The following is a 15,857-nucleotide window of genomic DNA, read 5'->3' on the forward strand; positions in this document are numbered from 1 at the left end:
ACCTGATGGGAAGACCCTCCCAAATCAACACCCTCTTTGTTTAAAATTAACACACCAGGATGGGAGTCCTGCCGTGAGCACGCTAAGGCAAGCCCGCCAGCAGCAACAGAAGCAGACTCAGCAAGAGGTGGTGGCTTTACACAGGGGCACCCGGGTGGCGTGTTTAGTACAGGTCTGCAGGAAATGATGCAGAAAGAGGTTTATAGTTGTGTCCATTTGGTAGAGGAAATGGATGCAGCAGGCACAGAGGTCTGAGCCAAAATCCTGGACCCAGTCTTCTAGAACCACTGGGAGAAGGAAGGGATGGGAGTAATACTTTCAAATCTGGGTCTGTTCTCAGGTATGCTGGCCTATTTTTAGATTCAAACAATGGTGTTTTTGGAGAAGACAGCAAGTGGTGTAGGCCAGCCAGGATTTCTCAGTGGACCACTACTGAGATTACTGACACTGGCTCTGAGGGCAGCTTCACTCCTGGTACAGCTAACACCATCATTTGGAATACCTCTAGGGTTTCTCCGAATTGCTCCCACCTGCATGGCTTGCAACAGGGTGCTCTGCTGCTCACAACCCCTGGAGTGAGGCCGTTTTCCACCCTGGCCTCAGGACACAGCTTGGCTGACTACGTTGGCATGGTCAGTGGGCAGTCCTCAGATGTCTGCTTACAGCCTGTATTGCTGGAACGACATAAAGGTCCAGAGACTGGCCCATAATGCCAAAACTTTTTAGGCCAAAAGGTGCATTATGCCCAGAGAAATTACTTGTGGATCCAATGAAATGTATAAAATAATCTGCTCTACTTTGATTATTAGATTGATCAGTACAGAAAGTAATGGACATATTCTTGCTGTTGGTTTCAGGTTTCTAGCTCAATGTTAAAGACTGGCTCAATAATAAAATATAATGATAACGTTCATTATTGTATAAACATTCACTGCTCAGATTATTACATTTCTTCTTCCAGCCATTAAGCCTGCGTTAGATCAGGTTGTCTCTGCAGAGCTCGCACTGTGAGCACCTCTCACCGTGCCCAGAGGCCAGCCACGTAGGAAAGCAACTGGCAGGGGACTGCTTAGCTGCTTGGAAGCCAAAGCACATAGTACTGAGAAAATCAGAACGTTAGCTGCTTCATCCAGCAAGGCTGGCCCTTTTCTGCCACCCTGCTTTGTGGAGAGCTTCCCAGGGGGCAGGCTCTGGGCTTGCTTTCAGTTTAATATTCAAGAGTCAAAGTGGTATGAGGCGGGTTTGCAAACTCTGATGTGCTCTTCTGTGATGGTGCCTGGTACGATGCATCCCAACATGTCACAAAGACAAGGATTCAAGGGCCTGAAGGCCCTTCTTCCACAGGTTTCACACCACAAGACAGAAGTGTTCAGGAGCCAGATCTCTCAATACGGGAACATCTATCTATCTGTCTATCTATCTATCTGGAAATGCAGAACAAACTAAGCAGATACCAGCAGCAGATGCAGGTTCATAGATGTCTGCTTATTACCAAACTCTGCTCCAGCTGAGACTTAAATAGCCTCCTTTATGCAAAACGGGAGAGGGAGCGGAATCGAAGGAAACTGGCAATTACATAATTTTATTTCCCTCCTAGCCCATTCACTTTTCATCAGGTGGCTCTGCGCTTGCATACGAAAGGCGCTTCTGAGCGCTAAGTTAAGCACAAAGCCAGCTCGGTACTTTCCTTTCACTGAGAGGAAGCCTCCATGTGCTTTTCTGGATGCTGTGGAAAAGCACAGTGAGCACGTTATTATACGTTATTTTGCAAGCACTGCGCGCTGTCTGGGAAGCAGGGACAGCCAGGCTGCACCATCCCTCTTTCCAAGGCTGCACCTCTCCTGAGCACGACACAGCTCACAGCCAAGCGCCTTGACCAACATTTAACCCCCGTGCTGGGAGATGCCTGGGTGGATCCATCTGCCAATTTCTTCTTCACCTGAAAAACTTCCTTCTCACTAAAATCCCCACCCGAACTGTAGCGGGTTGCCTGGTGAAGAAGCCACCAACTCCCAGTGCTAGCGGATGTACGTGGGTGCAAAACAGGCTTTCCTGGCTTTGCTGCTCACCTTGAGAACACCTTTCAAGAATATGTCTGCAACAAGGCCAAGAGTTAACGCCCATTTCAGTGGAGATAGATCTGGAAGTCTGACTATTCCCTTATGGATAAGCCTTAAAGAATTTATTAGCGACGAAACCAATATGTTTCTTCAGAAACTTAATAGGGTCCCATAAAAATTACTTCAATAACTTTTAAAGTTTAATGGCGAACGAGAACCTTTCCACAGGCTTTTTGAACTGTCTGACAGAATCCCATAGCAGGGATATAATTCTGCAATAAATTTTGCAGGACAGTTAAAAAAAATATAGAAAGCTTTTAATTTCCTATTACCTCCTGTAAGACTTTGCCATCCATTTAAAGCAAATAAACGAACTAAAAGCACTGCAGTCACTTGTCTGTCCCAGCAGTTTACCAGAAAATATTTACTGTTTGGAAAAAACCCACCCCAGAACAAGTATCCTTTTCAAAAGCACAGAGATGCAAACAGGAACACGGTGCCAAGCCCCGCTCTCTTGCACACTGCTGCACACCCGGCCAGCTGCGGGGCAGTGAATGGGGTCAGTATGGCTCTACCTGGAGCTGGGGCAGAGCGCGGCCGGCAGCGGCACGCAAGGAAAGCCACACGCTGCGAGTCCCCGGGCAGCTTGCGAGCAGCGGTAACAGGCTCCACGGGGAGCTGTGCTCGGCCCTGGTTAGCAGCAAGGACGGCCAGCGAAGCACGGAGGGGAGAGGTGGGGAACGCACGCCTGTACGTGTCTAGCAAGACTCAGAGGAGAAAATGGCAGCACGTGTCTGGGATGAGAGCAAGCCCACGTCCTGCCCGTCAGCCACATCCCTGTCCTGTGACATGGCTCTGGGTGGGTGGTGAGAGGAGAGGGAAAAGCAGCGAGACGCTGATAACATCCCCTTCGCTGGGAGCCGCTGCTGGAGGCCAGGGCCTCGCTGGGAATTACAGACCCTGCCAGATCCGCGCCCTGAGCGACTGGATCCACTTGCAATTAGACAGGCCCTGCTCCCATCCATCACCCCGCTGACACCGACTGCCCACAAGGAAGCACAGGCCGACCCGGGGCAGCTCCAGCCCCCTTGCTGCCTTGTCAATTGCCTTGTTGATCGCCAGCTGCCCGGCTTCACGGCCTGCAGCGGGCACGGGGGGCTGCGGGAGTCCCCGAGGGGCGGCAGCACAGCACGGGCGAGCCGTGGGGCCACGGCCTGGCAGGCTGCTGCTAACAAACAGGCATGGGAAGGAGCATCAGAGTGTACGAAAACTGCCCAATTATCATTCACAACACCACGCACAGCCCTGGCAGGGGCTGAGGGGCTGCTGAGGAAGAGGAAGGTCCTCCATGAGGACCAGCCCTGTCCTGGAGGGCCCGCCACCTCCCTGCACCGCGGTGCCACTCAGAATGAAGAGGGGATCGGGTTTATACCACGCGTTTAATTTGCGAAGAAACTGACGCTTTACAGAATCCTACATGAATAAAACATGTCCCTGAGGTATTTTAAAAGCAGGATGGAGATGAAGAACCCGTGGTTTGAGGGACTGATAGTTCTGTGGGGGTGGCAACTGCTGCTTGCACCACCACCAGCCGCCAGCGCCCTGGCGGTGCCGACCCTGCGGTCAGCATGGCCATCAGCTGGAATCCACACTAGGACTAACCGTCGTGGCTCCTGCTACTCAGGAAAACAGATAAGCAAACTATAAACAAGGAGTAAAATAGATGGTATCTTTCAAACAGCCTTTAAGAGTCTGGGTAATGTAACCTACTACATGCATTTGGAAGGCATTTTTTCTTTTTCTTTCTTTCTTTCCTGGTTTACAGTTTGATGGTCCTTTTATCTACTTTCACATGAACTGAGAAAAGCTAAAATTTGCCTACTCAATCAATATGAGTTTCTGCAGACGCATTCAGGATATATACTATTTTGCTTTTATAGTTTATTTTAAATAAAAAGTATAATTAAAGAAAATAAACCACCCACTTCATAACATTTATACAACGAAGACCTTATTTATTTTATTTACGTTTTGGTGGGCAAGGCACAGCATGCAGTTAGCTTTCCGTGATGCTTAACAAAGCCACATTTGAAATTTAAAATCTTTAAGGAAATGAACAAATTCTGCAGAGGAAGGGCAGTTGAGCAAAGAGACTTCTTACATTACCCTAGGTAATTGTGTATATATATGTTTCTGTGTGCCTCTCTCTACTCCAAAAACATACCCATGACTTGGATGCTTTAAATCAAAAAGCAATTTCAGTCTGTAATACTCAAATAAATAATTAAACACGTTTTATCTCCTACAGTATTGCTTCTATTCATTCTAATCCCACTGACAGGAATGCAGCAACATACCCCACATCCTTAAAATAACAAAACAAAACACAAGACACCAAACAGAAGGCCTGGAAATGTTTATAATTCAACTTTTCAACTCTCTTGGCTGCAGCCTGAAGCTACAAAGAAAGCTCTATGCTGGCTCACTTGAGGGAGACGCACCGGGAGATAGCTGTGCAAACTGCACGGCAAATGGCGCACGCAAAACCTGCCCACTTGCACGAGGCAGTTCTGACTTTGGAGCATACAGCACTCAACTTGTGTTGAAGTCAATAAATTAGCCACTTCTGCATTATGAGTTTTACAAAGTTAGCTGAGCGGTGTGATAAAGGCGAATGGCCTCTCTGACCACCGTATTTTCCAGATGGCTGCTATGGATACGGGTGGTTATGCCCTGAACTGCTGCGAGATGCATGTAGCTCACAGGCAAGGCATTTATGCTAGAGTTATTCACATTCCCAAAGAGAAGGCTGAGAGCTTTCCAGAGCCTGCAGGATGAGAAAATTGCAAGAAGACGAAAAAGACTGTGCTTACTGCAGTTTTCTGCTCTCGGTTTTGTTTTGAGATGTGTTTAACTGGCTGAGACTTGCGTGATTATCTCTGTTATGCACACTGTTAGAAAATCAAAGCCCTCCTCCTTCCCAGGCCGCTGTATAATTATATAACTGCATGTGCAAGAAAGCTAACATAATCATGCAGGCAGTGGCAAAATTACATAGAAATTTTCCAGAAGATACTGGGATGGACTCACGCAGTGGATTTTGCAGTAGTTCAGGGTATCCACTATTGCCAAGCCCAAGCATTTGCAAATCACGAGCCATCTTTAAAATGAGGTTAACAACAAGCTATCTGGGCTTCTTTTCAGCTACCTGCTGGCTGTGAAGCACAGAAGAATCGCAGTTCCAGGCATTCCTCTGTGGCCAGGAAGACTAAAATCTTACTTAAAAAACGGAATTAAAACTTAGATTCTCACAGAGTCCTCTGAGAGTGTGGGTTTCATGAAAAACAGAGAATATTGCAAGACTGTGATAAAACCACAAGAGATGCAACGTGGGGAGTAGAGCAGCTGCAGAGCATCCTGAACACCGTATAAATCACAGCAATGTGGTTACTATCTACACAAATGCATTACTTTATTATTACAGATGCTGCTGTGGAAGTTTTTGCGCGCCTGTAATCACGGAGGACTGTTGTCCAAAGGTTCAGCTGTAAATTATCATCCCCTCAAGTTCACTCTCAGGCCAGGTAATTGCATGCAAGCTGGTGACCTCATCCAAACGTAACCAAAATGTGGGGATAACACTGAGATCAAGAGACGGGAGGCAGTGCTGCTCTTCCTGCATTTCTGACCCTGCTGTGGACCCCACGCAGGAAACCGGGAAAATTTATGGTATCGCTCCTGACCTCCATTCCTGTACAACACAGCTAATTGCCCGAGTGGGTGTTCGCTCTGTGTCTGTACAGGCCTCCTGGCACTGGAAAGCTCGACAGCACAGCACAGTAAGGCAGAGGCCCTGCGGGAGAGGTGACAAGGTTAGGGCAGATGCCATCCCACCCCAAGCACTGAGCAACCATGAAGATGCCCTGCTGCAAACCTGTGCCAAGCAGGTTATTTTGAGCTCAGCTGTGTTCAGGTTGTTTTCTGCTTCGCTGGGTGCTTGCAGGTTCCTCCTTGAGAGCGGACTTGCTGCCCTCCTGTCCTGCCCCTGCCCTGCTGCCCCTCCTTTCCCCTCTCACCCTAGCTCACAGCAATAGCCATTGGTTTTTAGCAGCGTGTCCTGTGCCGGGGGTTTTGTATTTCCAGCTTTTAAAATGATTTAGTGTGACAGTTTAGTGCTGAATTTAAAAAAAAAAAAAAAAGAAGGGAAAAAAAAAGAAAAAGGAAGAGAAGGAGAAGAGAGAAAAAGGAGAGACAGTCCCCTTAAGGCAACAGAATTATGGAGCAGTGATCTCAGAGGAACAAGGGTTCTTCTCTGGTTCAGATGTGCTTGTCAGGGCTCGGTGTTGTCTCTGAACAAGAAATCTCTCTTGCTGGCCCAAGGCACAGTTTTGTGGTCAAGAGGACAGAAAATAAAGGAAGGGAACTTCAAAGGACCATAAGCTGCATTAGCCCGCTGGGGCGGGTGGCTGCGGCACATCCCATGGCTGACAATTACGACCCGTGCGCCGGGAAAGCTTGCCTCCCTCTTGTCAGAGGGATAAGACACAGATTGTGAGCTTTAGAGCTTTGAGGATGAGTACAGTTCATGATGAAAGATAGCACTTCAAAGCCCTCTGCCTCGAAACCAGGGAACAGTGAGAGTGGAGGGTAAGCAATCTTTTTTTCCTGGGGGGTGCACATGCGGGGGAAGGATATAAGACTGATTTTCACTGCCATTTATTATTGCCATGAAAACGAAGCCTTGCACTGTTTATGGAATCTCTCATTAAACAGATCTCTTGATAAATCTCTTGATAAACATTCATTAATTAAGTCTCCCAGCACACTTGGCTGACAAGCACTGGTCTTCCTTTGGCGGGAGGGGGGAAGCGAGGCAAGGATCTCAGCGAGCACCCCCAGCCCGGGGCAGAGCTGCTCCCTGCGACCAGGCAGCTGGACCACGCTACTGCCCGCACGGCAGCTTCGATTCTCATCCTCACGCAGAAGAGACATGCTTGGCCGCGACTGCCTTCAAACCCTCATCCCCTGGCTGCTGCCCTGTGCCCCTGGGTCTGGCTTCTCCGCGGGGTCTTGGCTGAGGGCCTGCAGATCTCCTGGGCAGCCCCATGTTCTTTTGGTACAAGAGGCACCACCTCTGCTGGCTTCCCCAGCGTACCGGACCATGACCTGGCCTGAGAGCAGCAGGTCCATGGCAAGGAGAGGTGGGAGCAGGAGGTGGGTTGCCATCGGGGCAACTCGCTGCAGGAAGGAGCCAGCAGCAGAACACAGCTCTCGGGCCCTTAATATACAAACTATCTCCTGACACACTTCTGGCAGGCAGGCGAGGTCCCTCCATAGACCCCTCACCTCCCAGCCCAGCAGCCACCCACCCTCCAGCAGCCACGGGTGCTCCCCTCTCCCTCAGCCACCCAGGGGCGGCCGGATCCGGCCTTCGCCTCCACCTCCCGTGCCCTGCACTGCGCCTGCTCCTCAGCAAAACCAAAGTGCCGCCTGGGAGATTCCTGGGAGAAAGTGCTGCCTGAGAGAGCAAACAGACCTTTATTATTTGTTAATCGATTCAGTCACCAGGAGGATACAACACCCGGCCCTGGGCAGCGAACGTTCTTTGGGCTCTGCACCGCAGCGACGAATTGGCTAAACAAATCCTTCCTTACGTCAGAAAACAAAGACCCGGCGGCACAGCAGATGAGGGATTCTCTGCTTTTGTCTCCAGTCACTATTTCCTTGCATTTCGCTGCCCTTTCCCCCGGGAGCTCGGCTCGTGTCCCAGCTGCGGCCACCGAGGTGGCCCCGGCTCTCGGCCCCTCTCCCCGCCGGGCCCGGCCGCGGCCACCGGCGCCGCGCATCTGGTGCCGTGCCTGAGCTCGCGGCCGCCTCGGCGGGGTGGGGGCGAAGACAAATGTGAGCTACCCAGCCAGCGCCAGACAAAAGGCTCAGCTCCTCGGGCCTTTTGTGGAGCTGTGAGAGGTGGTCAAAGGTTACGTTTTACAGCTGTTCTGGCCTCCAACAGGCGAAAACCGTCTATCTTAGCGCTTAATTGCATTGCTAAGCCGCTGATAAACGAGGACGGCATAAAACAAATACACTGGGCCAAACACATCCCCCGGGGAAAGTTTGTGGAGAGCAGGGGGAGTTACGCCAGACAGCAAGTCCACCTCGCTGTGCTCTCAACGCCTGGTTACCTGCAGTACCAGCTGGACGCTGCCGATCTGCCCGCTGCCACCTCTCCAGGAAGGCCCAAGCGTTTACACAAGAAGGACGAAGCATGAGTGCCCACCACAACCCCGATCGCTGACCCTCGGCCTGCACGGCTCCAGCCCCACTGAAGGCTGCCCTTAAGTCAACGCCATTATCTCGGGAAGGAATTTCAGCGCAGTGCTTGGAAAGTCACTTCTCCTGGCCATATGGCATTGCCAAGCCCGGTCCTGTCGGCGCGGCGTTCATTTGCATGTGTGAGAGACAAGTTCTGGCTCCTGCGTCACCGAGTGACAACAGGGCGAGGGGTAGAATATAGCGCTCTTGGGGTTTCTGCACAGAACTGTGCCGAGGAGAATTAATCTCACCTCTCAACACAAGGGGAGGTAGCCCCCAACAGAGCCTGCCCCAGCCACAGCCTGTGCCGACCAGCAAGGTTCTGCCAGCACTGGTGAGAGTAAGAGACAAGACCAAGGCAAAAATTACGATCTGAGCCCAACCCCCCCCAACGCTGCAACGCCAACTTGCCATAGTGAACCAAACACGAACAGCCTTAAGCTACAGGGATATAAACAGCAGTGAATGCAGACTTCAAGACAGCAAATTCACAGCCATTCACACATTGAACTTCCCGATGGAGAGGTATTTTGAAAACTCATGTTGCTGAGCTGCTCTGTGATATGGAGGGGTGGGGGATCTCGGGCTTCAGCACGAGGAGGAGCCAGCAAAGCTGCTAACACTTCAACATAAGCCTCTGCAGCAGATCCCTGTGCCATGCATTTATTCAGGATGGCAAGATTTTTGTTTTGCTGAGGCAGTGCCGTATGGGCAATCTGGCTTGCCTTATTGGTGAGCCAAGGCCGAGGCAAGACAAATGCTCTTCCCTTCCATTTGTTTAAACTTCCCTCCTTCCCCCAGATAAAGCCGCATACTTCCATAAAAATATCTGCAAATGTAGTAACACAATGGGCTTGTCATCAGTTTCCACATTTGGAATTGAAAATTTGCAAAGCTTGGAAAGAGAAAATTCCTAATACTTAGCACTGCTACAGAGCCCAGCTATAACCCGGGCCGGGAGCCAGGTGATGGAGCACACAACCACCAGAACGCCTCTCCATGGCCAGCACCTACCCCTGCACAACTGCAAATCATTCATTTTTCTTGGCCCTCTTGAAATAATAGGAGGTTATTTCATCACTTCTTATTAACGTCCCTCATGTCCCCCCTTTAGGGTATTCACACGTCCCTCCTACTTATTGCTGTTCCAAACTGAATTTATGCTGTAGCTCAGGGCTGGGAATGCTGCAGAACTACTACAGATCCCAACAACTTGCTCAGAGCCACAACATCATCCTCCTTGCACGATACAGTGGAACCAGTCCCAGCATAATGCTTTCAACCAGGTGCCACGCTTTGCCCTTCGAGGCTGTTTCTTCAGTGTTTTTGCCTACGGTATTCATCTCAGTGAGACTGTCCCTCAGAACACCAGGAACCAGAGTAGCCCTGTTTCATGGCTGTACCGAGCCCTCCAAGGAGGGCTTGGTGTGTTTAGAGATACATCACTGCAACTCCCAACGGGAATCTTACCCGGCACAGTCTCTTAGCAACACCCAGCGCGTATCACAGGTAACCCTGGATTAATACTAATAGGGGGAGCTGGGAGCTGAAGCCTCGCAACATGCCAAGCACCTTCCTCCTCCTTTTGGAGAACTGAAACAGACACACACGCTCTGTACACGCTGGCAGGATGTAGATGTGCAAGACCTTGTAAGAATAATACAAATAATGCTAAAATATTTGTTTAAAAGAAATGAGGATTTAATTGTATCAGAGGGAAACAGCATATCCCCCATAGTAAGGGCTGATTTCTGCTTTGTCAGTAATCCCTCTCCTCATGGATCTGACTTGTAGGGAAGAAGTCTTGCCCCACGTGGAGATCATTAATGCAGCTCTACATTTTAACTTAACCATCTCAAGCCTGTAAAGCTGATCTTTATGACAATGTGTGTGGCAAAATCACAGGCGTCGGCAAAACTCACGTCCTGCTATTTGCATGACATTCCCTACAGTTTCACACACTCAAACAGCTTGCTCTAAGGTCAGGAAAGCATCTCTCCAAATCACTTACCTTTATTTGCTGCAGGGGAGAACAGCTTCTCAGAGCCTACAGAAGCCTGAAAAAGAAAGAGAAACAGAGGGTGAGTAATACTAAAGGAGAATTTAGGAAGGCTTGCTCACAAAAACACAGCTCATAAACCAAGTCTATTAACTGTAGACCTGCAATTACACATTGCACCTGGAGGGTGCAATGTTGTGCCATTAAAGACTAAGCATGCATCCTAAGATGAAAGCGAAGCGTGTAAAAGTACTGTCCTGATCTCACCCAGCTATATCCTCCTGTCTCGTTTATTTAGGCAGCCATGCAATGCACAGCTATTTTATCCATGAGTCCTCGTATAAAAACAAAACCAGTGAAACTGCTATCAAGCTGAAGAAAAAAAAAAACACATTTCCAAGCCTCTCTCATTGAAAATAAGCTCATTTCTTGCTGAACATGCAAAATGTAATTTGTGTATTGAAAACACGAGTTGCAACTGAACACATCCGTATGAGAGGGTGTTACACAGTATTGCCAAATGACAGGTCCATGCTGCTATGCACTTAGTCGAATATGAAATAAAACGACTTCCTCTTGGAAGAAGCCCGTCTCCTTGCAAACTGGGTTGCACTATGCTGTTTGAACTCCACGGCAGTGCATTTGTGCTCCTCACAGCTCTGGGAAATAGTTAAAGAAATCCAATTAACCTAAACCTTGTAAACAGCTTCATGATAATCAGGGTCACTGGGTTACAGACAAGATGATAATGACAGACAGGAAAAAAAGTCCATTCATTGTAAATAAAGCTTTTATGAGTTAATTTGATGGCTTCCCCCACCCCCACCCCCTGATATCAAACAGTCAACCTATTTCAGCATAAGCTTTTCCTCCTCGCTATCTGATAAAATGGCAAGCAGCCTCTACAGAATCAAAGCTGGTCTGGGAGCAGGGAGCATGATCAACATTACCACTATCTACGAGACAGCTGAAAATATCAGCAGCATTTTGGCACTGACTGCTGCACGTATTAAATGGGATGAAGTACAAAGCTGAAGAGCAAAAGATATTGAAAGTGAAAAAAAGGCTCTCTCCCTTGGCTCTGCTTTAAAAAAATGAATTAATTCAACACATGGCTGAACTAAGTTGATTTTCTTTTTGATTTTATTGATTTTATTCTAAGGTGCCTTGGGAGATTTGCATGATAAAGAGCACTGTGAATTGTATTACATTGTTATATATTTTAAATGACGACTCAGAAGGAAAAAAAACACACAAATAGTGAGATGCAAGCTCTGCATCAGATACAGCGAGAAGCAAGGAAGAGCGATCTATTCATGTTACTTCTAAGGAAACTGGCACTGCAAGCATTGAACATCTTACTGCAAATGTATAAAAAAAAAAAGAGGGAAAACTACATGAAAAATAGGTTGAGACTGAGGCACATAAGAAAGAAATTCTGAATCATGTCCACGACAAAGCTGCAAGTGTAGCTGTGGCATGTATGATTGATACACAGCTCAGCAAAAGGATCCTAAAATGTTAGGGAAAACCAGTTACCTGCACGATCCCCTCACTGCACGGACTAAACAGAGGAAGAACCAGGATTAAACGAGGCTTTGTCTAGGCCGGCTTGCAAAGAAAAGTGTAACAGCGTCACACAGCAGCAACGAGAGCGGCGCACAAAATGACAGCCGGCTCTGAATTTACAATCCATTGTTCAGAGATTTTTCACTGATCATCGACACAAAGTCACAACGGAGCCCAAACGGCCCTACAGCCTCTAGGAGCTCAGGCTGGAGGCGCTCAGCACCGCTAGCAGCTCGCCCTAAGCCAGGCTCTCTGCTCCGTGCGCTCCAGGAGCACCAGGACACGTGGCAGGTGAATAAATAAGATTCTCCCATTTTACAGGCAACGAAGCTCGGGCACGGCTCGCACTGAAGCCGGGAGCTGGTGGGGGGGCACGTGGCAGCCCCTCCAGCAGCAGCAGCCCCGTGCTTTGCCTGGAGGGCGAGGGCTGCGGCTTTACGCCAGCCACCACGCTGCCCTCTGCGAGCTCGGGACCAAGGACGTGACCGAGACTGGTGCGGCTTAATCACGAGCTAAAGATCTCATTGCTTCAGGTCCAAGTGATACGAAAACAACGTTCAGGGAAGTCGAGCAAGAAAAATCACTTTTAAGAGAAAGCACAACACATGGATTATTGCTCAGTCTCCTGATATCACAAACCACACGTGTGGCACCGCCCTCCACAATCAGAGCCAACGTTTACAGAGCAGAGCTTTCAACATCACAGCCACGGTTTGCAGACACAAACTTTCGCACCTAGCGTTTACAGTAACTTTTGCTCTCTTTTCTGGTGATTTCTAGCTCCAGATCCGAACAGCTTTTGGCATGAGCACCGCTCTGAAACAGTGAAGGCCTGTGCTATAGCATATTCTGCGAGCTGCTGTAAAGGCAGGAAGGGAGCCGGGGGAGGAAGAGCCTGAATACATCATTCAATTCCATCAGTCACCCTTTAAAGAAAGCATACAATAAACCTATGTGTCCGAGGGAGCCCACTAATGAGTGAAAAAATCCAGCAAACCAACGCATCTGCTAGAACAAGTCCCCTCCCAATTTTTCTGCTGTTTCAGGCAAACCATTTGCATATGTTTAAGAAGGGATTAAAAAAGAAAAAGAAAAAAGAGGAATTCTTCCCCTGTGAGCAGAACCAGGCATTGGGAGTCCTTTATGTGGATGTGTTCACGCCATCCCAGGAAATCCCACTCTTTCGATCAGAAAACACGGAGGCATTTCCTCCTCCTCCAGCACAGCCCGGGAGGCAGGGGAGGAGAAGGGAGGCCACACCGCCCGAGAGCGGCAGGGAGACCCCCCCGGCCTGGAGCTCGCAGACAAAAGACACCCCTCGTCTTTCTTGTACATCTGCTGTTCGTCTCCTTCCCCCACCGAGCTCTCCTGCTTTATCTGCGTCGCAGCACAGCCCCAGACAGACGTGTTTTCATGAAAGCTGCTGCCTGCAAAGTCCCACCCTCGTCCCCAACGACGACCTTTGTGTTTCAAGCATAAAGGCTCTAACATTTGTCCCAAAAGAGACACACGCACAAATGATTTCAGTTTCTGAGGCAGTCTTGCTGCTGCAACTTTTACGAGCCAGCACCCTTTGAAGCCACCCTAAGACTGCACCGAGCCTTGGGGTTCCCCGTTGTGCTTTGTTCAAAGTTAGCGGTTCTCTGCCCCATTTTGATTTTCTTTCTTTCTCCAGATCTGGAGGGGAAAATGTCTCCACCCAGCTCAGCGACAACGTGAAACTCGGCTGAATACACTGCAAAGAAAAGCAGCATTTTTACCCTTTTTCTGCTTTGGGAAGAGAAAGCAGAGGAACGGCGGTCCTTCCCTCACCATTCCTCCCCTTGCACCCAGCAAATACAAGCAGCGATTCTATTTTCAGCACTAAAAGCTTAGCAAAGGCAGCCTTCCCCTCCAGACGTAAGGCGGTAACCACAAAGGATGTAGCACACCCTCTCCTCTGAAGGTGAGCCGAGAGGCGTAATGAAGTCCATGCCTAATTCATCCCGGTTCCTACTAACCCAGGGCAGCTGAGAGGTGTAAGAGTGCTTACGGATTAATAATTTAATGATTATGTGTAACAGAACAATATCATCTGTCAGAGACAGCATTATAAACTATGTCAGGCCTTGCAGTAATTACTATTCTTTTTTTTCCCTCTTTTCTCTGTAGCCTATAAAATTGCTCGCAGGGGATAAACAGTTCCTTATCAGTGAGAACAGAAGCTCTGCAGATCTTCACGCAGCCTCCTGGAGCACACAACAGCAGATCCGAGGCCGATACTTCACAGTCTGATCACAAGACACTGTCAAGCTGCTAATAAGGCTGCACTCTTGGTTCACAAAGAGCAGAAGCACGTGGTGTTGGGGTCCTGGTATATTATGTTTGGTACAGGACAAAACCGAGCATCCCCTCTGCGTCTGAGTCCAGTACGGTAGGTAAAAGGAAGGGGAGGCAGAGAAACAGAGTTCCCATTTTATTTCTGGATGGCTGCCTATCTTGACAGCCAAGAGCTGGTCTCAAGTGAGAGTGTTTTCACACTGTTACTGAACTTAGCAAGTACTAAAAGCTCTCAAGAAAACCTTTCTCCGGGAGATTTTCAAACCAGGAGTGCTGTATACGCTTCGAGAGACTTTCAGAACAAAGGAAAACTACCTGAAAATTTGGGAACAATTTTAATTCCTGCCTTTGATCTGTTTCTCCTGCTCTTCCCTACCACTCTGATACCACTTGATCGCTTGTCTCGTGGAGAATCTCAGCACGTCAGTATTGCTTTACCAGATTCCAGTTGATTCTGTAAGTCATTAATACCAGCCCCCCTCATGCAGTAAGATGAGAACGATAACTAAAACAGGAAGGTATTGTTTGGTTTGTGATCCTCCTGTAGGAAACGGAGCCCGATACACAGGGAGAAGTGCGAGCGCAGCCTCGAAATCACACGCGCGCACCAGAATAAACTAAAACTCACCCCGAAGCCCAAGGAAGTGTTCAGCACGTTCCCGGACACGGAGGCGATGTGGCAACGCATGGTGAACACTGCCTGCATTGTGACGGGATGTTTCAAGGCCACCGGGAGCCTACGGGCTTTTCAAACCCAGAGTTATTTCTGGAGGGAAGTTACAGCTTTACTAAGAAGACAAAAGAAAAGCTACTCACCGGTCATTTCAGACACAGGCAAGAAGCTGAAGGGAGAGATACACGAACTGCCTTTTTGTGGCACCTTCTAGGAAAATTCAGCTCTGGGGTACGAGGCTGGCTGAGACAGAGCTAACAGCTGTGCCAGGGGATTAAGCCAGAGGGAACAGGATACACAGAGACTTCTACAAATCCACATTTCACTTTGTGATTCTCTCTCGACAGCCAAGACGTTCACCTGTCCCCTCCCGTCCGAATTTATAGCTGGGGTTCTCGAGAGGGCTCGGCGCTCAGCAGCTGCCCAGGGGCACCGACCTGGCCAGAGGTACTGGGCATGGAGCGCTTCCGAAAACCCTCTCAGATACTTGGATGGTGACCAGACTGTGTGGGAAAATCGATGGTCAGGAACACATATGAAACCCTGGCTGTTGAGCCCCAGTGCGAGTAAGGACTGATAACTTGGTATTCCCTAAGCAAACACGAATTTCTGGTGGATCTCAAATTTTCTAGCAACAATCCTAAAATGTCAGTTATGGCTTTAGCTACACCGTACCGCATCACAGAGAAACGTGCAGTACAAATACCCCAAACAGGCAGCTACTTACAGAAATGGCAATGCCTTCATTGTCCCAGACACTTCTAGATCAATTCTGACTCAATATCTGGGAGGTACTGATGGGTTTTCCACATCTTACGCAAAAGTTCATTCTACCAAGGGTCCACTAGAAACAAAGAGCTTCCAGGACTATACTTTCATACAAAAACATACTTGTTTAGCTTCCCACCCCATATGGATTTAACAC

General features: G+C 48.8%; 1 protein-coding gene across 21 annotated transcripts in view; it reads right to left on the reverse strand.

Moving 5' to 3' along the window:
* The window catches only part of FBRSL1 (fibrosin like 1), a 514,295-nt gene that overhangs the window by 44,631 nt on the left and 453,807 nt on the right, over positions 1 to 15,857 (reverse strand). For all 21 annotated transcript variants that reach the window (XM_035340845.1, XM_035340841.1, XM_035340842.1 and 18 more), the window contains one exon: positions 10,384 to 10,429. In XM_035340845.1, the coding sequence (XP_035196736.1) occupies positions 10,384 to 10,429 (46 nt within the window). The remainder of the gene's footprint in view (positions 1 to 10,383; positions 10,430 to 15,857) is intronic.

The sequence above is a fragment of the Oxyura jamaicensis genome, chromosome 15, assembly GCF_011077185.1.
Source record: "Oxyura jamaicensis isolate SHBP4307 breed ruddy duck chromosome 15, BPBGC_Ojam_1.0, whole genome shotgun sequence".
In the NCBI taxonomy this organism is placed as follows: domain Eukaryota; kingdom Metazoa; phylum Chordata; class Aves; order Anseriformes; family Anatidae; genus Oxyura; species Oxyura jamaicensis.